Source organism: Lontra canadensis, unplaced genomic scaffold (genome assembly GCF_010015895.1).
Source record: "Lontra canadensis isolate GAN:19392208 unplaced genomic scaffold, GSC_riverotter_1.0 scaffold7, whole genome shotgun sequence".
Lineage (NCBI taxonomy): Eukaryota > Metazoa > Chordata > Mammalia > Carnivora > Mustelidae > Lontra > Lontra canadensis.
In genome coordinates this window covers 26,913,238-26,932,883 of record NW_022631001.1, presented here as the reverse complement: position 1 = coordinate 26,932,883, position 19,646 = coordinate 26,913,238, and the positions used below count along the sequence as shown (strand labels likewise).

Genomic DNA, 19,646 nt, shown 5'->3' with positions numbered 1-19,646 from the left:
TTCTGGTAACCGTCAGTTGATTCTCTATAGATAAGAGTCTGTTTTTTGGTATTCCTCCCTTTTTTCCTCCATGTTCTTTTGTTTCTTTTCTTTTTTTTTTTTTTGTGAATGTTATGTTGTTCACCATACAGTACATCATTAGTTTTTGATGTAGTGTTCCATGATTCATCGTTTGTGTATAACACCGAGTGCTCCATGCACTCTCGGCCCTCCTTACTACCCATCACCAGGCTAACCAATCCCCCGACACCACAAACCCTCAGTTTGTTTCTCGGAATCCATAGTCTCTCATGGTTCATCTCACCCTCTGATATCCCCCCCTTCATTTTTCCCTTCCTTCTCCCAACATCCTCCATGCTATTCCTTATATTCCACATATAAGAGAAACCATATGATAATTGTCTTTCTCTGCTTGACTTATTTTACTCAGCATAATCCTCTCCAGTTCCACCCATGCCAATACAGATGGTGGGTATTCATCCTTTCTGAAGGCTGAGGAATATTCCATTGTACATATGGACTACATCTTCTTTATCCATTCATGTATTGAAGGGCATCTGCTCTTTCCACAGTTCAGCTATTGTGGACATTGCTACTATGAATATTGGGGTGTATGTGCCCCTTCTTTTCACTACATCTGTACCTGTGGGGTAAATACCTAGAAATGCAATTGCTGGGTCATAAGAATTTTGGAGGAACCTCCACACTGTTTTCCAAAGTGGCTGCACCAACTTGCATTCCCACCAACAATGTAAGAGAGTTCCCCTTTCTCCACATCCTCTCCAATGTTTGTTTCCTGTTTTGTTAATTTTTGCCATTCTAACTGGTGTAAGGCGGTATCTCAATGTCATTTTGATTTGAATTTCCCTAATGGCTAATGATGATGAACATTTTTTTCATGTGTCTGTTAGCCATTTGTATGTCTTCTTTGGAGAAGTGTCTGTTCATGTCTTCTGCCCATTTTTTGACTGGAATATTTGTTTTTTGGGTGTTGAGTTTGAGAAGTTCCTTACAAATCTTGGACATCAGCCTTTTGTCTGTAGTGTCATTTGCGAATATCTTCTCCCATTCTGTGGGTTGCCTCTTTGTTTTGTTGATGGTCTCCTTTGCTGTGCAGAAGGTGTTTATCTTGATGAAGTCCCAAAAGTTCATTTTCGCTTTTGATTCTTTTGCCTTTGGAGACATGTCTTGAAAGAAGTTGCTGTGGCTGATGTTGAGAGATTATTGCCTATGTTCTCCTCTAGGATTCTGATGGATTCCTGTCTCACATTGAGGTCTTTTATCCTTTTTGAGTTTATCGTTGAATATGGTATAAAAGAATGGTCGAGTTTCAATCTTCTGTATATAGCTGTCCAATTTTCCCAGCACCATTTTTTGAGGGGACTATCTTTTTTCCATTGGATATTTTTTCCTGCTTTGTTGAAGATTAGTTGACCACAGAGTTGAAGGTCTGTATTTGATCTCTCTATTCTGTTCCATTGGTCTATATGTCTATTTTTGTTTCAATATCATGCTGTCTTGGGATCATAGCTTTGTAATATAACTTGAAATCAGGCAACATGATGTCCCCGCTTTCTTTTTTCTTTTTTAACATTTCTTTCATAATTTGGGGTCTTTGCTAGTTCCATACACATTTTAGGATTCTTTTATCCAGCTCTTGAAAAATGCCATTTTTCTGCTTGTAGAGATTCAGATATATATTCTTCTATCTCAAGCTGATTTCATGGGTGATCAGAATGGTTTAGTAGATATCCAGCTAAATTCTGGGAACTGGTTAAAATAGGGTCCCGTACTCCTCTACCATCTTCCCAGCACCCCCTACCATTTGTTTTGTTTCTTAAATTCCACATGAATGAAATCATACTGTATTAAACTTTCTCTGAATGACTTAGCGTAATACTCTCTAGCTCCATCCACATCATTGTAAATGGCAAGATTTCATTCTTTTTTATAGCAGAGTAATATTCAATTCTGTGTGTGTGTGTGTGTATCACATCTTCTTTTTTGAGATTTTTATTTTTATATTGTGTTCAGTTAGCCACTGTATAGTACATCATCAGTTTTTGATTTAGTGTTCAGTGATCCATTAGTTGCTTATAACACCCAGCGCTCATCACATGTGCTCTCCTTAATAGCCATCACCCTGTTACCCCATCCTCCCACCCCCTTCCCCTCTAAAACCCTCACTTTGTTTCTCAGGGTCCATAGTCTCTCATGGTTCATCTCCCTCTCTGATTTCTCCCCCGTCAGTTTTCCGTCCCTTCCCCTATGGTCCTCCATACTATTGCTTATGTCCCACATATGAGTTAAATCCTATGATAATTGTCTTTCTCTGCTTGATTTCATCAAGACAAAAAGCTTCTGCACAGCAAAGGAAACAGTCAACAAAACTAAGAGGCAACCCATGGAATGTCATCTGCCAATGACATTACAGATAAAGCGTTGGTATCTAAAATCTATAAAGAACGTATCAAACTCAACACTCAAAAAACAAATAACCCAGTCAAAAAATGGGCAGAAGACATGAACAGACACTTCTCTAAAGAAGACACACAAATGGCTAACAGACACATGAAAAAGTGTTCAACATCACTAGCCATCAGGGAAATACAAATCAAAATCACAACCAGATACCACCTTACACCACTTAGAATGGCAAAAATTAACAAAACAGTAATTAACAAATGTTGGCAAGGATGTGGATGAAGAGAAACTCTTACAATGTTGGTGGGAATGCAAGCTGGTAGAGCCACTCTGGAAAACAGTATGGAGGTTCCTCAAGGTGTTAAAAATAGAGCTACCTTAGGACCCAGCAATTACACTACTAGGTATCTGCCCCAAAGGTACAGATGTAGTGAGAAGAAGGGGAACATGCGAAGGTAGAGCGAAGCGAAGACTGCCCATATCCTGCTAGGTCCATGGAGCAACTCCAGGAACATGAATTTCCAGCAACTGCAGGGAAGCTGGCACCAGCACCATCCCACCCAGGGAAAGCCCGGCGGGAGTTACAGCTACTGCCCCCAATGGCTACTAGAGATCCCGGAGGTCCTAGTGGACGGGCCTGCGAGGACGCTGTCTGGGAAAGGGTGACTTTGCTAAGTGTTTCAAGATCTCCGACCCTGACACTAAGGAGGTGTGCACAGGCAAGATTGTGCCTAAGTTGTTGCTGCTCAAGCTGCACCAGAAGAAGATGTCCATGGGGATATCCATTCACACAGCTTCACCCACCAGCACATAGTAGGCTTGCACAGCTTTTTCACGGCCAACAACTTCTATTTGTGGTGCTGGAGCTCTGCTGCCAGAGGTCTCTCCTGGAGCTGCACAAGCCGAGGAAAGCAATGACTGCGCCAGAAGCCTGCTACCACCTTCCACAGATTGTCCTCGGCTACCAGTACCTGCACCAAAACCAATACCTGTACCAAAACTGTTATTCACCGGGACCTCAAGCTGGGCAACCTTTTCCTGAATGAGGATCTGGAGGTGAAAATAAGGGATTTGGGACTGGCAACCAAAGTGGAATATGATGGGGAATGCAAGAAGACTCTGGGCGGACTCCTAATTGCATAGCTCCTGAGGCGCTGAGCAAGAAAGGGTACCGTTTGGAGGTGGACGTGTGGTCCATTGGGTGTATCATGTATACATTGTTAGTGGGCAAACCATCTTTTGAGACCTCACTCCTCAAAGAGACATACCTCTGGATCAAGAAGAATGACTACAGTATTCTGAACACATCAACCCTGTGGCCGCCTCCCTCATCCAGAGGATGCTTCAGACAGACCCTACTGCCCACCCCATCATTCACGAGCTGCTCAGTGACAACTTCTTTACTTCCGGCTCCATCTCCACCGGGCTCCCCATCACCTGTCTCACCACTGCACCCCAGTTTTCCATTGCTCTCAGCAGCCTGGACCCGAGCAACTGAAGCCTCTCACAGTCCTCAATAAAGCACGAAGAACTCCATGCCCAAGCGGCCAAGGGAAAAAGAGGAGCCAGTGGCCTGGGAGACCAATGAGGCAGCTGACTGCCCCCAGCAACATGCTGCAACAGCTACACAGCGTCAAAGCGTCCAAGCCCTCGGAGCGGGGGCTGGTGATGCAAGAGGAGGCTGAGGATCCCGCCTGCATCCCCATCTTCTGGGTCAGCAGGCGCGTGGACTCTTTGAACAATATGGCCTCGGGTACCCGCTGTGACAACGGCATGGGGGTGTTCTTCAAAGACTCAACGCGCCTGATCTACCTCATTGTAGAGGTACAATGACACAGAGCGCGATGGCACAGAGTCCTACCTCACTGTGAGCTCCCATCCCAGGTCCCTGATGAAGATCAGCCTCCTGAAGTATTTCCTGAACTGCATGGCACCACTATAGTGGCACCACTTCGCTCTTGCTGAAGGCAGGCGCCAATATCACACCCGGGGAAGGTGATCAGCCAGCGGGGCTACCCTACCCTGTGCACCTGGTTTTGCACCTGCAGCGCCATCACACCTCAGCAATAGCTGTGTGCAGACCAGCTTGTTCCAGAACAAAACCAAACTCATCCTGTGCAGGATGCTGGCAGCCATTACCTACAGCAAGGAGAGGCGGGACTTCCGCACCTGGGTCTGAGCCCACCGGAGGACTACGGAGTCCCCAAGGAGCTGGCCAGCCACTCAGCCACGCCCCCACTATCCTTAAGAAGCTGCTGAGCTGCTGCTCAACAGCCAACTGGCTCAAGACGGCCTACTCATAGGCCTTCTTCCCCTGTGGACTCACACCCCTTCTCACCCCCACAGCACCTTGGCCAGCACTGGTTAGCTCCCTTCCTGCCATTTTCTAGAATGTGCCCCTCAGCCCTGGGGGCGAGGGAGAGCTCCATCATTCTTGCTGGTGGGGTGTCATAGTGTCAACTTACTTTTGTACATGTTCAAGTGTGTGTTCCAGGGCCTCTTCCCCCTTCCCCCTCAGTCCCACTGTATGCATTGTACAGAAAACAGTACAGAATAGTTTGTCCATGGGGGAACACTCCTGCACTGCTGGTGGGAATGCAAGCTGGTGCAGCCACTCTGGAAAACAGTATGGAGGGTCCTCAAAAAGTTGAAAATAGGGCGCCTGGGTGGCTCAGTGGGTTAAGCCTCTGCCTTCGGCTCAGGTCATGATCTCAGGGTCCTGGGATCGAGTCCCGCATCGGGCTCTCTGCTCAGCAGGGAGCCTGCTTCCCTCTCTCTCTCTCTGCCTGCCTCTCTGTCTACTTGTGATCTCTCTCTGTCAACTCAATAAATAAAATCTTAAAAAAAAAAAAGTTGAAAATAGAACTACCCTATGACCCAGCAATCGCACTCCTGGGTATTTACCCCAAAGATACAAATGTAGTGATCCCAAGGGGCCTGTGCACCCAAATGTTTATAGCAGCAATGTCCACAATAGCCAAACTATGGAAAGAGTCCAGATGTCCATCAACAGAAGAATGGATAAAGAGGAGGTGAGATATATATATATATATACATATATATATATGTGTGTGTATGTATATATATGTATGTATATATGTATGTATATATGTATGTATGTATAAATGTATGTATATATACATACATACATACATATATATGTGAATATTAGTCATCAGAAAATGAAATCCTGCCATTTGCAATAACGTGGATGAAACTAGAGGGTATTATGTCAAGAAAAGTCAGTCAGTCCAAGAAAGATCATTATCACATGATTTCATTCATATGTGGAACTTAAACAAAACAGAGGATCATGGGTGAAGGTAAAGAAAAATAAAATAAGACAAACTGGAGAGGGACACAAACCGTAAGAGACTCTTAACTGTAGGAAAGAAACTGAGGGTTGATGGAGGGCAGGGGGTAGGAGGATAGGGTAACTGGGTGATGGGCATTACAGAGGGCACATGATATAATGAGCACTGGGTGTTATATGCAACTGATGAATCCCTAAACTCTACCTCTGAAATTAATAATACACTATATGTTAATTAAATGGATTTTTTTTCTTGCTATCACACCTTTTTTTTAAATTTTTTATTTTTTCAGCGTAACAGTATTCATTATTTTTGCACCACACCCAGTGCTCCATGCAATCCATGCCCTCTACAATACCCACCACCTGGATCCCCCAACCTCCCACCCCCCGCCCCTTCAAAACCCTCAGATTGTTTTTCAGAGTCCATAGTCTCTCATGGTTCACCTCCCCTTCCAATTTCCCTCAACTCCCTTCTCCTCTCCATCTTCCCTTGTCCTCCATGCTATTTGTTATGCTCCACAAATAAGTGAAACCATATAATTGACTCTCTCTGCTTGACTTATTTCACTCAGCATAATCTCTTCCAGTCCCGTCCATGTTGCTACAAAAGTTGGGTATTCATCCCTTCTGATGGATGCATAATACTCCATAGAGTATATGGACCACATCTTCCTTATCCATTCGTCCATTGAAGGGCATCTTGGTTCTTTCCACAGTTTGGCGACCGTGGCCATTGCTGCTATAAACATTGGGGTACAGATGGCCGTTCTTTTCATTACATCTGTATCTTTGGGGTAAATACCCAGTAGTGCAATTGCAGGGTCATAGGGAAGCTCTATTTTTTTTTTTACTTGAAATCTTTTTTTTTTTTCAGCATAACAGTATTCATTGTTTTTGTACCACACCCAGTGCTCCATGCAATCCATGCCCTCTACAATACCCACCACCTGGTTCCCCCAACCTCCCACCCCCCCCCACCTCTTCAAACCCTTCAGATTGTTTTTCAGAGTCCATAGTCTCTCATTGTTCACCTCCCCTTCCAACTGGGAGAGATTATGCTGAGTAAAATAAGTCAAGCAGAGAGAGCCAATTGTCATATGGTTTCACTTATTTGTGGAACATAACAAATAGCATGGAGGACATGGGGAGTTAGAAGAAGGGAATTGGGGTAAATGGATTTTTTTTAAAAGAACATCAAGGGGCACCTGGGTGGCTCAATGGGTTAAACCTCTGCAATCGGCTCAGGTCATGATCTCAGGGTCCTGGGATCTAGCCCCACATTGGGCTCTATGCTCAGCAGGGAGCCTGCTTCCCCCTCTCTCTCTGCCTGCCACTCTGCCTACCTTGTGATCTCTCTATCAAATAAATAAGCAAAATCTTTCAAAAAAAAAAGAACATCAAAAAATTCCACCTTTTCTCAAAGTATAACTACATATATGTCCATTGACATTTATGAATATGCTTATATTTTTATTATTTTTAAACAAATAAAGATACATAGAGAAATATATGGACACATACATACCAAATTATTAACAAATCTAATTGCTGTATTTTAGGTGACTTCTTTTTTTTCCTGCTTTATTAAAGTATAATTGACAAAAATTACACATATTTAGGGTACACAATGCGATATTTTGACATATTGATACTGTGAAATGATTACCAAAATCAAGCTAATTAACATATTCATTTCCTTTCCTAGCTATAATTCCTGTGAGAGAGTGAGAGCACTTAAGATCAAATCTCTTACATACACAATGAATCCTGGTACACTGAAAAGAAATTTTAAAAATAAAATTAAATTTTAAAAAAGATCAAATCTCTTAGCAAATTTTAAATATGCAGTACAGTATTGTTAACTATAGTCACCATGCTGTCCATAAGATTTCCAGAAGTTATTCACCCTGCGTAACCAAAATATTAGGCCCTTTCTATGTGATTGTCCAGGGATATCACACACTATCTCACAGGATGAGAAACGCAGTGAGGAATAACTTAACAACTTCCAAGACCAGAGCACTCACTGTTCTCATTTCTCAGGGGCCAAGGGCAGTCTGCCTCAAAATGTGTCACTTTGGTACATTAATTATTTTCAATAAAAGTTACCTAAGAAAAAGCCAATGCAAGGACTCTCAGACTCATACTGGCCCCCTGAAAGCAGAAAACAGATCTCCCACGTGAAGAATACTCTCTCTGTACCAAGTAAAAATACAACCTTATCACCAAAGATAGGGATTTGAAAGTTAAGAAAACCATAGAAACAAACCTTATTTTTTTTCCTAATCTACTACCTCAGACTAAATTTCTGCTTAGAATTCCCTACTAATTTAAGTTCCCAAACACCTGTTTTCTTTATTCTGTCAATTCCTCAAAAATTTATTGTCTCTTTCTCTAAAAAGTTTAAAAACTTCCTGCCTCAGTCATTTCTTTAGGTCTCAATTTCATTATTGGGTTTCTGTGTGCACATAATAAACCGAGGGTTTTTTTCCTCTTAATCTGTCTCATGTCAGTTTAATTCTTAGTCCAGCTGGAGCACCTTGAAGGATAGAGAAAGAATGTTTCCTTCCCTAATTTCATTCATTACCAAAAATTAGGCGACCAATAAGGACACATGACTCTGGAAATTCACATATCCAGCCACAGACTCCATTCAGGAGGTAACCAGCTCAGTCAATGGCACTGCTCTCTCTGTTGCTTTGATAGTGGAAGATGCAAGTCTTGTCACCTTCCTGATGAACATGCTCCAAAAACAGAATTCACTGAGCTATTTCCCAGTGTTTCCACTTACTGCTAGTGTTTCCACCCACTGCTTCCATAGATCACATCGTGGATAACTAGAGATGCTGAAAATGCTATTCCTCTGCCAAAGTTATTTCTGCTTTGGGAAAAATATGTAAGACACCTGCTCCCGGATTTGCTTGGTCTTAATCCCATAAATGATGGGATTCAGCATAGGTGGAACCAGAATACAGACATTAGCCAATAAGATGTGGATATGAGGTGGAATGTGGCGTCCAAACCGCTGAGTAAGGGTTGTAAAGATCGCAGGCCCATAAAAGAGGATGATGATGCAGACATGAGAGCCACACGTATTGAGAGCTTTGTGGCGAGCATCTCGGGAAGGCATGTGGAAGACAGCATGGAGAATCAGCACATAAGAAACAAAAATTAACAGGACATCTAAGACCACTGTCGACGTGATGACAAAAAGTCCATACCAGATGTTCACTCGAATGTCATTACAAGCATATTTGGCCAAACCAATGTGTTCACAATAGGTGTGTGGAATAATATTATTTTGGCAGAAAGTCAATCTTTTCAGAAGAAATATTATGGGGAAAATCATACAATAACTTCTCAGGAAGATGATCACACCGATTTTCCCAATCAGAGCATGTGTAAGAATAGTGGTGTATCTCAGGGGGTAGCATATGGCAATGTAGCGGTCAAACGCCATCACCAGCAAGATCCCTGACTCAGAGATGAAGGTGCAGTGGATGAAGAAGAATTGAGTGATGCAGCGATCCAGGGAGATCTCCCCAGCACGGAACCAGAAGATGGCCAAGGCCTGAGGTACGGTGCAGGTGGAGAGCACGAGGTCTGCTCCAGCCAGCATGCAGAGGAAGAGGTACATGGGTTCCCGGAGGCTGTGCCTTGTGAGGATAATGCCGATGAGCAGGCTGTTCCCAAGCAGGGCGATGACATAGGAAATGAAAAAGGGGATGGAAATCCACATGTGCTGGTCCTCTAGCCCAGGGATGCCCAGGAAGTGGAAGATTGTGGGGCTAACACCAGTGTGGTTTAAGGAAATCATACCTGTGGAGACTACCGGAGACATCACATTGGATTCATAGACAGTGCTGAAAATACAAATTTTCTTGCAAGATTCTTTGTGAAGACACTAGGAGCTTTTGGCATATCTCATACTCTCCATCTTCTCTGAACATGCAAACAATAAGAAACATAAAAAGTCAATAGGACGTATTATCTACCTCAATCAGTGATAGTCTAATTTAACAGTCTAATTTATATCCCAAGCTAATCAAATAAAACACATTGTTGTATGTATTTCTCCTGCAAACACATGATTATGAATACACAAAGGAAATCATTACATGTATCTGGAAAGGCTTTAACAAGATGTTTCTTGAACTTGACGTTGTAGTAGGTGGTTCATCATAAGGAAAAGAATGAATAGGGCAGGAAGCAAGAGAAGGAAATGTGGGCATTCAAATCGAAGTATGGCATGCTCATTAGACAGTGTTTATTCAGCCCCAGTTAGCTGTGTGTAGGGAATACTGAAGAAAGCAGGGTGGTGTTTGTACAGGCAGATTTGGCCTAACTGAAGGAAATGAGATTTGAAATCTCTCGGGCTTCACCACATTATCGGCTCACTTGTGGAGAGAGTCAACAGACCTTAAAGAAGTAACATTGATGGACTCATGCTCACACCTTAGGAAACTAAGTTCAGAAATGACTGAATTCGGAAAATAAGGCATTATTGCTGGAAAGGGATGTGCATGACATTGGGAGGTTTTCTACAGGTGGAAATTTTATCAGTTAGTTCTTAGTATACATTCATTCATTCACTTGGTCATTCAGGAAGCAGTAACTATTTTTCGGCACCATATTATAAATTAGGGAAACAGAAAAAATGGGAATTTACCTGAGTTCTGCTTTCATGGTTTAGGAGAAAATCAAATCTGTAAGCAAATAGGCTGAAGAATTGGACACAAATAATAATTCCCCGTATAAAAGGGTATCTTAAAACATCTAGCTTAGTAGCTAAGGTGTATCTTACACTCATGAACATTATTTCTTCCATTCCAGTTATCCTCCTCATGCCCCTGATTTTTCTTTCTGGGGAAAAAAATCAGCTCCAATTTCCATCGTCCAAGTGCTAGGAGAAAGTGTTCTGCCATCAGAATCACCAGTCAGAGGAGTCCATTCAGCTGGCCTAGGTCAGGGCACTGTCTCCTACAGAGCATATGACTGCTCTGTGACAAGGTTCTCTCTAGTGAGGGTGGCTGATCTTCAGTGGGATGGCGCTGGAGGGATGTAAGAGCAGGTGTGTGTCCCCACAGACCTGATTGGGAAAGAAGAATATGGCAAGAAGGAAGAGGCCGTAGAAGACACAAACCAATAAAGGCTGGGCTGGAGAGGGGGTAGATTTCAGAAACTGGTGATGGTCATGTGTTTGGGGAAAGGGAATAGCAGAAAAAAAATTATTTTTTGAATTTTTTTTTCTTTTAAGTAGGCCCCCCACCCAGGGTGGAGCCCAATGTGGGGCTTGAACTCACAACCCTGAGATCAAGACCTGAGCTGAGATCAAGTGTCAGTCACTTAAATGACTGAGCCACCCAGGTGTCCTGAAGACATTTCATTAATAAGAACTAGTGAGAGAAAGCAGGGAGCTCAAAGGCTGAGGATTTGCCTGTTCAGTTGGTCTCCTGACCAAATTAAGATGACTTTGGTCTGACACAAGCTCATCCTCAATGTCCCATTCAGTGCCCCTCCCTCCTAATTCCCTCCTCACACCTGCCTGAGATGTCTTACTCTGCTTCCCATGACTTGCTTTGGGAAGCCTAGAAGAAATTCCAGTCATTCTCTGGGATCTTGTCATGTTTACCAAGAAGGGTTCGAAGTAAGTCCATATCTTTTCTGTTTTCACATGTCTAACCTAATCATTAGAGCACTTGCCACACATTCGATTACTTCTTTCTTGAGCAGGCTTCATTAACCTCAGCTGCCCATATACTCTAAACCTCCCTTCCCAGACCATCCCCTCCACTTCTGCTGTAAGCAACCCAATTGGTAGCTCTGGTCATTACCACTCTTGATGCAGCAAAGTCCTGGGATTTGACACCAGCCCAATCCTTACCTTGATCCTGGAACTTAACCCACTACACACATGTCTAATTTACTCACCAGATCTTACTGAGACTGGAGATGACAATTAGCTAGTTGGGAGCCAGGCACTGAGCTGTTTATTCTCTTTCATGACAACTCTTGAGGGAAGTGCTTACATCAGGGCCCCGGGGACACGGCTGTCTCCATTAGCCTTGCCCTCCAAATGGCCTGGATCCCAGGTCCCTAAGTGCCATTCCCCTCCCTGGCCTTCTCCTGACTAGCTTCTGGCCCATTCCTCCCCACCTGCTCTAATTTTCATCTCACTTCGAATGTTCACGTTTATGGTATTTCACCTCAAAAAAGCTCTCCCAGCTAAACCAACCTTGCTACAGACCTCTTTTAATACCTACCCTGGCATTGACTATTGAATTAATGAATAGTAAAGTTATTTTTCAATCTGCAATATCAATACATATGCAAAAACGATTTTCAAATTTTTGTTTTTCATGTAAAGAATGATGTTTCATTATATTCATTCCAGGATTGGTCATGAGATTCATATTTTGAAGCCATAAATAATAAATTTTCATTCTTTCCTAAGGGTTCATAAACATCCATGCATAATTTGTTTAAGGCACATGAGATTCTTGAGATTCATGACAAATTTTTTCATTTGCCTACATAGGGTATCATTCTGCTTAGTATTTGGTCATCAAAAATCCACATTTATGGTTGCTGGAAAAAAAATTCTCATGCTTTGTTTATATTCTTTTATAAGAAATTCTATTTGGTTTTCCTCATCCTGAATATAGGATGTGAACTTTTTCCAACTCAGAAATAACTTTATATTCTAACTGATTATAAAAGCAATCTTGTACATTTTTTTAATCAGGAAGAAGAAAGTAGTCACACCTTCGGGGGGAGAAAAAAAAAGCATCTTTTGCTATCAATTCATGTCTTATCCTAGCTAGTTCTCCATACTTGATGCTCTTCTAAAAAATCATATTAGTGAAGAGAAGGAAAAATTATTTTCTACTGATCAAAGTGTTCCAACTGGACTAAGAATTAAATTGACATGAGACAGATTAACAGGAGAAAAAAAAAATCAGTTTTATTATGTGCTTCACGGAAGCCCAATAATGAAACTGCAGCCTAAAGAAATGACCAAAGCTGGCAGTTTTTATACTTCTTAGATAAAGAGACAATAAATCTTTAACGAATTGACAGGATAAAGGAAGCCTAATTTCAGGCGCTTTAATTAGTAAGGAACTCTAAACAGAACTTGGGCTGGGGTAGATGATTAGTGCCAAGTAGCAAAGGTTGTCCGTACAGACTTCTGGGCCCTAAATTTCTCGCCTCTCCTGTTAAGGATGTCTCTTCTCCTGTTGGTACAGGGAGGGGACTGTCGCGGGCGTGCTAGAAAGGCCAGTACGAACTGTAACTCTGCACAACGTCAGCTTTATTTAATCATAAAGCAAGGTGAAAGCAGGTTCAGGATTCCAAACTCAATGACATTTCACTACACATTAAACTTGGCTTCCTACGAAGTCACACGGCAAACAAGATACAACAAGGGGTAAGAGGTTAAGGAACCAGAGGCAAAGTCAGTCCACGCGTGCGGAGGTCAGAGGAAGCCTGGGCCGGTCTGGGTCCCCTGCCGCGGGTGGGGCTTCTCCTGTTCGAGCAGCCGGGGGTCTCGGTGGTGCTCAGACTTCAGTCCCGCAGACCCTCGGGCAACAGTTGACTTTGAATGTTTATTGGCTGCCTATCCTTCAACAGATCCCTTGTGCCGCAGTCCGTTATAAACGTTCCTTCCCTCATCTAAAACACACAGGCGGTGCCAGGAACTTCCTCGCGGAGCCACGTGAGCGCTCAATGACGTTCTGTGCCCAAAGGACCCAGAACAGTGTCCCCAGGTCTGGACTTGATCTTGGCCCTCGTCCTCGTTTCCCAAAAATGTTTTTTCTTGCTCGACTCCTCCCTGGTTGAGAGTATATACCTAAAAATCAGACAAACAGAAGCTGGTGGAAAGGGCTTTCTCCACCAACTGGTCCAAAACGCCACACGAAAGCTGTGACCTAACAAGGGCGCCCCGTCCAGCCGACACCGTCAGTAGAAGCAGACCGTGTGAAGAAAGCTCTGTCCTGTTTTCTCCACCGCCGCCAGCAGCAGCGGACCCAGACTGTCCACGTCGCCCGCGCACTGGAGGCTCTGGCACAGCTGGCAGATAAGGAAAGCCCCAAGGGTGGCGTCCTCCAAGGTGTCGGCAATGGCCACATTGACCACGCGCACGGGCTGGAGGGTCGCCGGCTCCCTGGCCCACACCTCCTGCACCACACGGTCACAGACACTCTCCTCAAAGGTGAAGATGACGTCGAAGGGGTCGCTGCACTCCTGAAACCTTTGGGGGCGCGGCTTGATCCTCTGGTTTCTCCCCAGGAGGTGCAGGATTCCGTTCCTGCGGTAGCGTTCCTGGTCGTTCCTGCAAAGGTCCTCGTACATCTGCTTCTACGTCGTGGAGAAGTCGTAGCTCACCCGGCGATTGAGAGAGGGTCCTGGGATCTTCACCCGAGATCCGACCCCGAAAGACCGGGCACGGAAGCTTCTCTTGCGGAGGAGGCTATGGGCTTCTATGCTGCGGTTCACATGGCTTCTGCACACCACAGCCACCCTGAGCGGGGATGAGGGCACGGCGACGGCAGCCGGGGGGCTGCGGGGTCTGCGGGAACTGTGCTGCCAGGGCCCTGACCACCTGGTTCGGCTCTTCCCACCGGATGTGTGAGGACCCGCAGCGGACCGAATAAGCCAGCTCCTTCCAAGTGGGCGGAGACTTCCAGCACTTCGGTTTCAGTGGGTGGAGCGTCATCTGATCCTAAGACCCATAACCTAATCACAACAACTGGGAGGTGATTACAGGCACTAAGCTACTGAATCCCAGCTAAATCACTGAATTTCCATCAGGGTGTGACCACCTGAGGCAGGGATGTGAAACCTGCAATTGGCTGGGTTGCTCTACATGGGGAATGAGGACTGAGGTTGACAGTGACCAGGTCAACTAGGCTAACAGTAAGCGTGTCACTGTTCTACAGCGACCCGGTCAGGAATATGGGTGGGAAATCTGTTTTGAGGTTTTGAACTGACATCCAGTTCAATTCTACATACAGTGACATGTAAGTATTCTTGCACATGAATATACATGTGGATTTTCTAGAAACACAGTTGTGTAAACCATAGGATGGTTGAATAGTTTTGCCCCAAAATTCATAAAATCGTTCACCAATGTAAACAAATCACATGCTGGACAACATCCCCGCTGATAGTATATTAGAAATTACAACACAGCATTTTCTGCATTTAGTACTCTTAAAATTATGATTCTCAAGGAAAATCATGCATTGATCTTCCTCTGGCTAAGTGTCTCAGAACAAGAACCAGGTTGATTTGTACTCAATCACCTTCAAGGAGTGGGTGGAGACTTCTAGCACTTCTTGAGGGATTCAGTTTGATCAAGGGGAGTGCAATCTAATCATGCTAACCATAATCTGATCATTAGAACAGTTAGATGATTGAATCACTGGTACCTCTAGTTCCCTTGACAAGGGAGCTGCTACCAGAGGGAGCGTTTTTAAATCTGGAGTTACACCTGTTGGCTCATTCTTGTATTTGGCTAGAGAGGAGGGATAGGAAAAAGGAAGAAATGAAGTCAACTTCTGGAGGAAATGATATTTTCACCACACAGATTGTGGAGATGGTTTCTCAGATGTATATTTATCTCCAAACTCATCAAGTTGTATACATTTAATATATACTGCTTTTTGTATGTCAATCATACCTCAATAAAAGGTTTTTTTTTAAAGGAAAGCTTATGATAGCTATGTAAATACCAGCTAAGAGCACTGTATGGAGGGGCACCTGGGTGGCTCAGTCAGTTAAGCATCTGCCTTTGGCTCAGGTCATGATCCCAGGGTCCTGGGATGGAGCCCCACAGTGGGCTCCCTGCTCAGCCCACTCCCCACTCAAAATAAATAAAATCTTTTTGAAGAATTTTTTAAAAGAGTACTGTATGGCTCTTCGAATCAGTGCAATCTGTCCAGTCAATTAAAGATATCTCAAAAAACTTACCAACATAGATCCCATTTTTCAAGACAATCAAAAATGCCCATTTTATCAAACCATTTTATTGCTTAAATCTCATAAGTCATATAAAAAGAGAATGCACAGAAGCAGAGTGTAGAATGACAAGTTACCAGAGGCTGGGAGAAATGGGGAGCTACCTCTCATTCTGACCCCAAGTTGGCCACAGATCCTATAGAATGGATATAAAGTTTCAGTTATACAAGATGATTGAATTCTAAAGATATTCTGTACAATGTTGTGCCCATAACTAACAATACTGTATTGCACACATAAAAAAAATTGTTGAGGATTAAAAAAAAAAAAAAAAAGATGTCAACACCAGGGGACCATCCCAGACCAATGGAATCAGAATCTCTAGGTATGGAATGTACTGTCATCCTGATTTTATTTGCTAATTCCTGTCATCCCTTTGCCCACCCACCCTTTACATTTCAAAATGTAGTAATGCCAGAATTTAGACCATACACATTTGGCCTTAAGGACTGTTGTACTTCACTTCATTCCTTGTGTTTTATTTATTTTACATTTTTTTCTGCCTTGATTTTCTTTATTTTTGAGACATTTATCAAGTTGTTATACATTCCATTCTGTCCTTGTTAATTTTGAAGTTATACTTTGATTTCCCATTCTATTAAATGGTTACCTATACTTTCTCTGCCCTTCCTAATCACATCCCATTTCCCTGCTATTGGAAGACAGAAGTTTTCTAAATCTCTTAATTCTTTTTCACTGACCATATTCCTAACTCCCAGGTATTGCTGAGACATTTTGTTAATTCTAGTTTGGTGCTCCTTATCTAATCTATCTTGGAGCTAGCCCCTTTGATTTCTGGGTCCCTATAACTTAGAATGGACGTTGCCTGAAAGCTCACCTTCTTTTTCCATTAGACTTCATAATAAATTATTTAACTATTTAATATAAACTTCAATGCTTTCTTATATTTTCTTTCTTTTCTTCTCATTCCCCCCACCTCCATTTTGTTCTGGTTCACATAAGTGATAATGTTTGAAAAGTCTTCTCTCAAGTACTTTTGTGGGTGGGGAAAATGGGAATTAGACCCTCAGAGCTGCTGTGTATTTTTCTTTCACCCTGACGGATGAACCTCAACATGGCTAGGTAGAGGTTGGGTATAGTCCTTAACTGCCATTTCACTGTCTTTGTTCCAGCATTAGAGATTAAAAAAAAATCCAATCCCAACATGATTCTTCTTTTATACATAACATGATCTTTTTTTAGCTTAATGTTTGTAGATTTTTCTCTTTCTCCTCAGAGCTAAAAATCTTTACCAGCATCTGCCTTTCTCATCAGTCTAGTTCACTACTTGTCAATCTTTTATTCATTATCACCCACCTAAGGGGCCTTTTTAGACATTTTTTCCCTAATTCCCCCTAGGAAATTTCAATAGCACAGATAAGTCACACATCTGCTTCTGTACTGTATCTGGGCTTTATATATAAAAAGTGTAAGATTTTTGTCCCACTACCACTACCACCACCAGCCCCTGAAATCATTTTTGGCTCCTTAGGGGTATATCAACCCTGTTGAGGAAGCATGAGGAAGCCTGAAACACAGTGAGCCTTTTATAACCGCTCAAGGAATAATCTACTAGTCTATTATTGTCTACTAGTTAATTATTGTCTCCCATCTGTTAATGAAAATACTCCTTCTGAATTTCCAGTCATTTACATTTTGTTGTTCTTGATTTACCTTTACGTTTTTGCTGCTTGTTTGGACATGGTTCTCAAATCTAATTTGTATCTCAAGAAAGACCACCTCTTCCTTCAATTCATTCACTAAGTTATTTATAAGAGAAATTCCATGAGGGACTCAGAAAATGTGTTTTGTCATCCTCCTCCATCAATTTCTTGAATGGAATTTACCTTTCATCTGCACTGTCTTCTTTCTCCCCAGTACCTGTATGCCACTGGGGAAATGTGCAGTTTGTCCTGACGAACCGGACAAAGGTTTGTATACCCAGCTCTCTGAGACTCTGGTCTGGTTGTTCCTCGACCCCAGATGGGAGCAGACCCAGAGATGATGGAAGGCAAAGTGCTCTCTATTCCCCATAAGGGTGGTGGTGAAGAACAAAGAAAGGGCAGCCCTCCTCTGATACACCTGAAAAAGCCTTCTAGTCCCCTCGCCTCTTAATTCCACTCTTGACTTCACATTGGCTTTTTGGGTCACAGAGAATCCAGTCTCAGAAGACCAAAACCAACCTCCCCAACATCCTTCCTTAGAGTTTAAGCCTAGGCACTAACTTAATAGCATTCAGAAAGCACTCCCACACACCTAGTTCCACCATCGGGCCTTCAAGCAACCAAAATCTCCCTCTTATGCTATCATTTTACAACCCCCTTATAGTGTGTGGTTCAGATATAATGGTTTACTTACCCCAACTCTAAGTGAGTCCCTCTCTAAGATACCTCTACTGTCTGTTTCCTCAAAAGGTAGCAGAGAACTGAGGTTTATGACCTTACTGTGGAATCTCACTGAGGGGTACCCAACTGGGTGAGGGACTCGGGACCCAGGCTGAGGAACTCTGAGGCAGGAGTGGGGCAGGATGGGGCCATTGGATGCTGGCTGCGGCACCTCAGAAGGGCACTGAGACATGGGGGACAAGAGGGAGGAAGAATAGATGGTCAAGCGGAGAACCACAGAATGAGTATTCTCAAGACCAAGGGAGAGAGTGTCCTCAAAAGCTGAGTGCTCACTGGGTTAGATGCCACCGAGGTGCCTTGTGGGGTAGTAAGACCCCAGAGTGGGTATTGCATTTGGCTAGGAGCACTTGATAGGAGTGCAGTGTCCCACTTACACTGAAGTCTAGGAAACTCAAGATGAGGCACTGGAAATTGAGTTTATAGAAGAGAGGCATGTTTAAAGTTCTCCCCTTACCTGCTTTCAGAATAATGAATTAGTCCCCTAGAACTTCCAAAGGGAGATCATTTTTTTCAGACTCAGAATAAACTCATATTAGATGGGTTTCAATCCATGGTAGATATTATTCTTTTTGATGTTGAAATTGTCCCATCTTGAGATATCTGCCTCCAGGCTACTATGGATGGGAAGCGGTAAGCCTGGAGGCAGAATTCTGTTACAACTCCTGTGACGGAGAATGAAACCTAAACCAGTCAGCACCATGGAGATTAAGGACCTTTGTGGATGAGAAGTGTATCCAGCCTCCACATCTGAGCACAGTGGAGGACAGTAGGCCACACTAATCCTCCTATCAGTAGTAAATGTAAAGCTGGATAAAATACATAAAGCCACAGGGTGCCTGGGTGGCTCAGTGGATTAAACCTCTGCCTTCAGCTCAGGTCATGATCCCAGGGTCCTGGGATTGAGCCCCACATGGAGCTCTCTGCTCAGCAGGGAGCCTGCTTCCCCTCCTCTCTCTCTGCCTGCCTCTCTGCCTACTTGTGATCTCTGTCAAATAAACAAATAAAATCTTTAAAAAAATACATAAAGCCACTGAATTTTTTAGAGAGAAATCAAGTCAGGCAGGACTGGAAGGAGAAGCAGTTGCTAGAGAGGATGTAGGTGCCCCCAGGCAAGCCCACATTTGCTTATTGCATTTTCCATCAGGGCATATGCTAAATCCTGGTGTGGGGAACAGACCAGGCTGAAAGAGGGGGCTGGGCTGGGACATCTGCCTGGGAGGCTGTCAGTTAAGCATCTGCCTTCTGCTCAGCTCATGATTTCAGGGTCCTGGGATTGAGCCCCACATTGGGCTGCTTGCTCAGCAGGGAGCCTGCCTCTCCCTCTGCCTGTTTGTGCTCTCGCTCTCTCTCTTTCTCCCTTTAACAAATACACAAATAAAATCTTTAAAAAAAGAAGAAGGAGGAGGAGGAGAAGGAGGAGAAGAAGAAGATGAAGAAGAAGAAGAAGAAGAAGAAGAAGAAGAAGAAGAAGAAGAAGA

At 43.4% G+C, this 19,646-nt stretch overlaps 1 protein-coding gene and 2 pseudogenes across 1 annotated transcript; 1 reads left to right on the top strand and 2 right to left on the bottom strand.

The window, feature by feature from the left end:
* Positions 1 to 2,918: 2,918 nt before the first annotated feature.
* LOC116865278 lies at positions 2,919 to 4,727 on the top strand (annotated as a pseudogene).
* Positions 4,728 to 8,612: 3,885 nt separating this feature from the next.
* Positions 8,613 to 9,557, bottom strand: LOC116865306 (olfactory receptor 52B4-like). Its single transcript, XM_032853576.1, has one exon. The coding sequence runs from the start codon at positions 9,555 to 9,557 to the stop codon at positions 8,613 to 8,615; it is 945 nt and encodes a 314-aa protein (XP_032709467.1).
* Positions 9,558 to 13,702: 4,145 nt separating this feature from the next.
* LOC116865277 lies at positions 13,703 to 17,466 on the bottom strand (annotated as a pseudogene).
* Between the last annotated feature and the right edge of the window lie 2,180 nt (positions 17,467 to 19,646).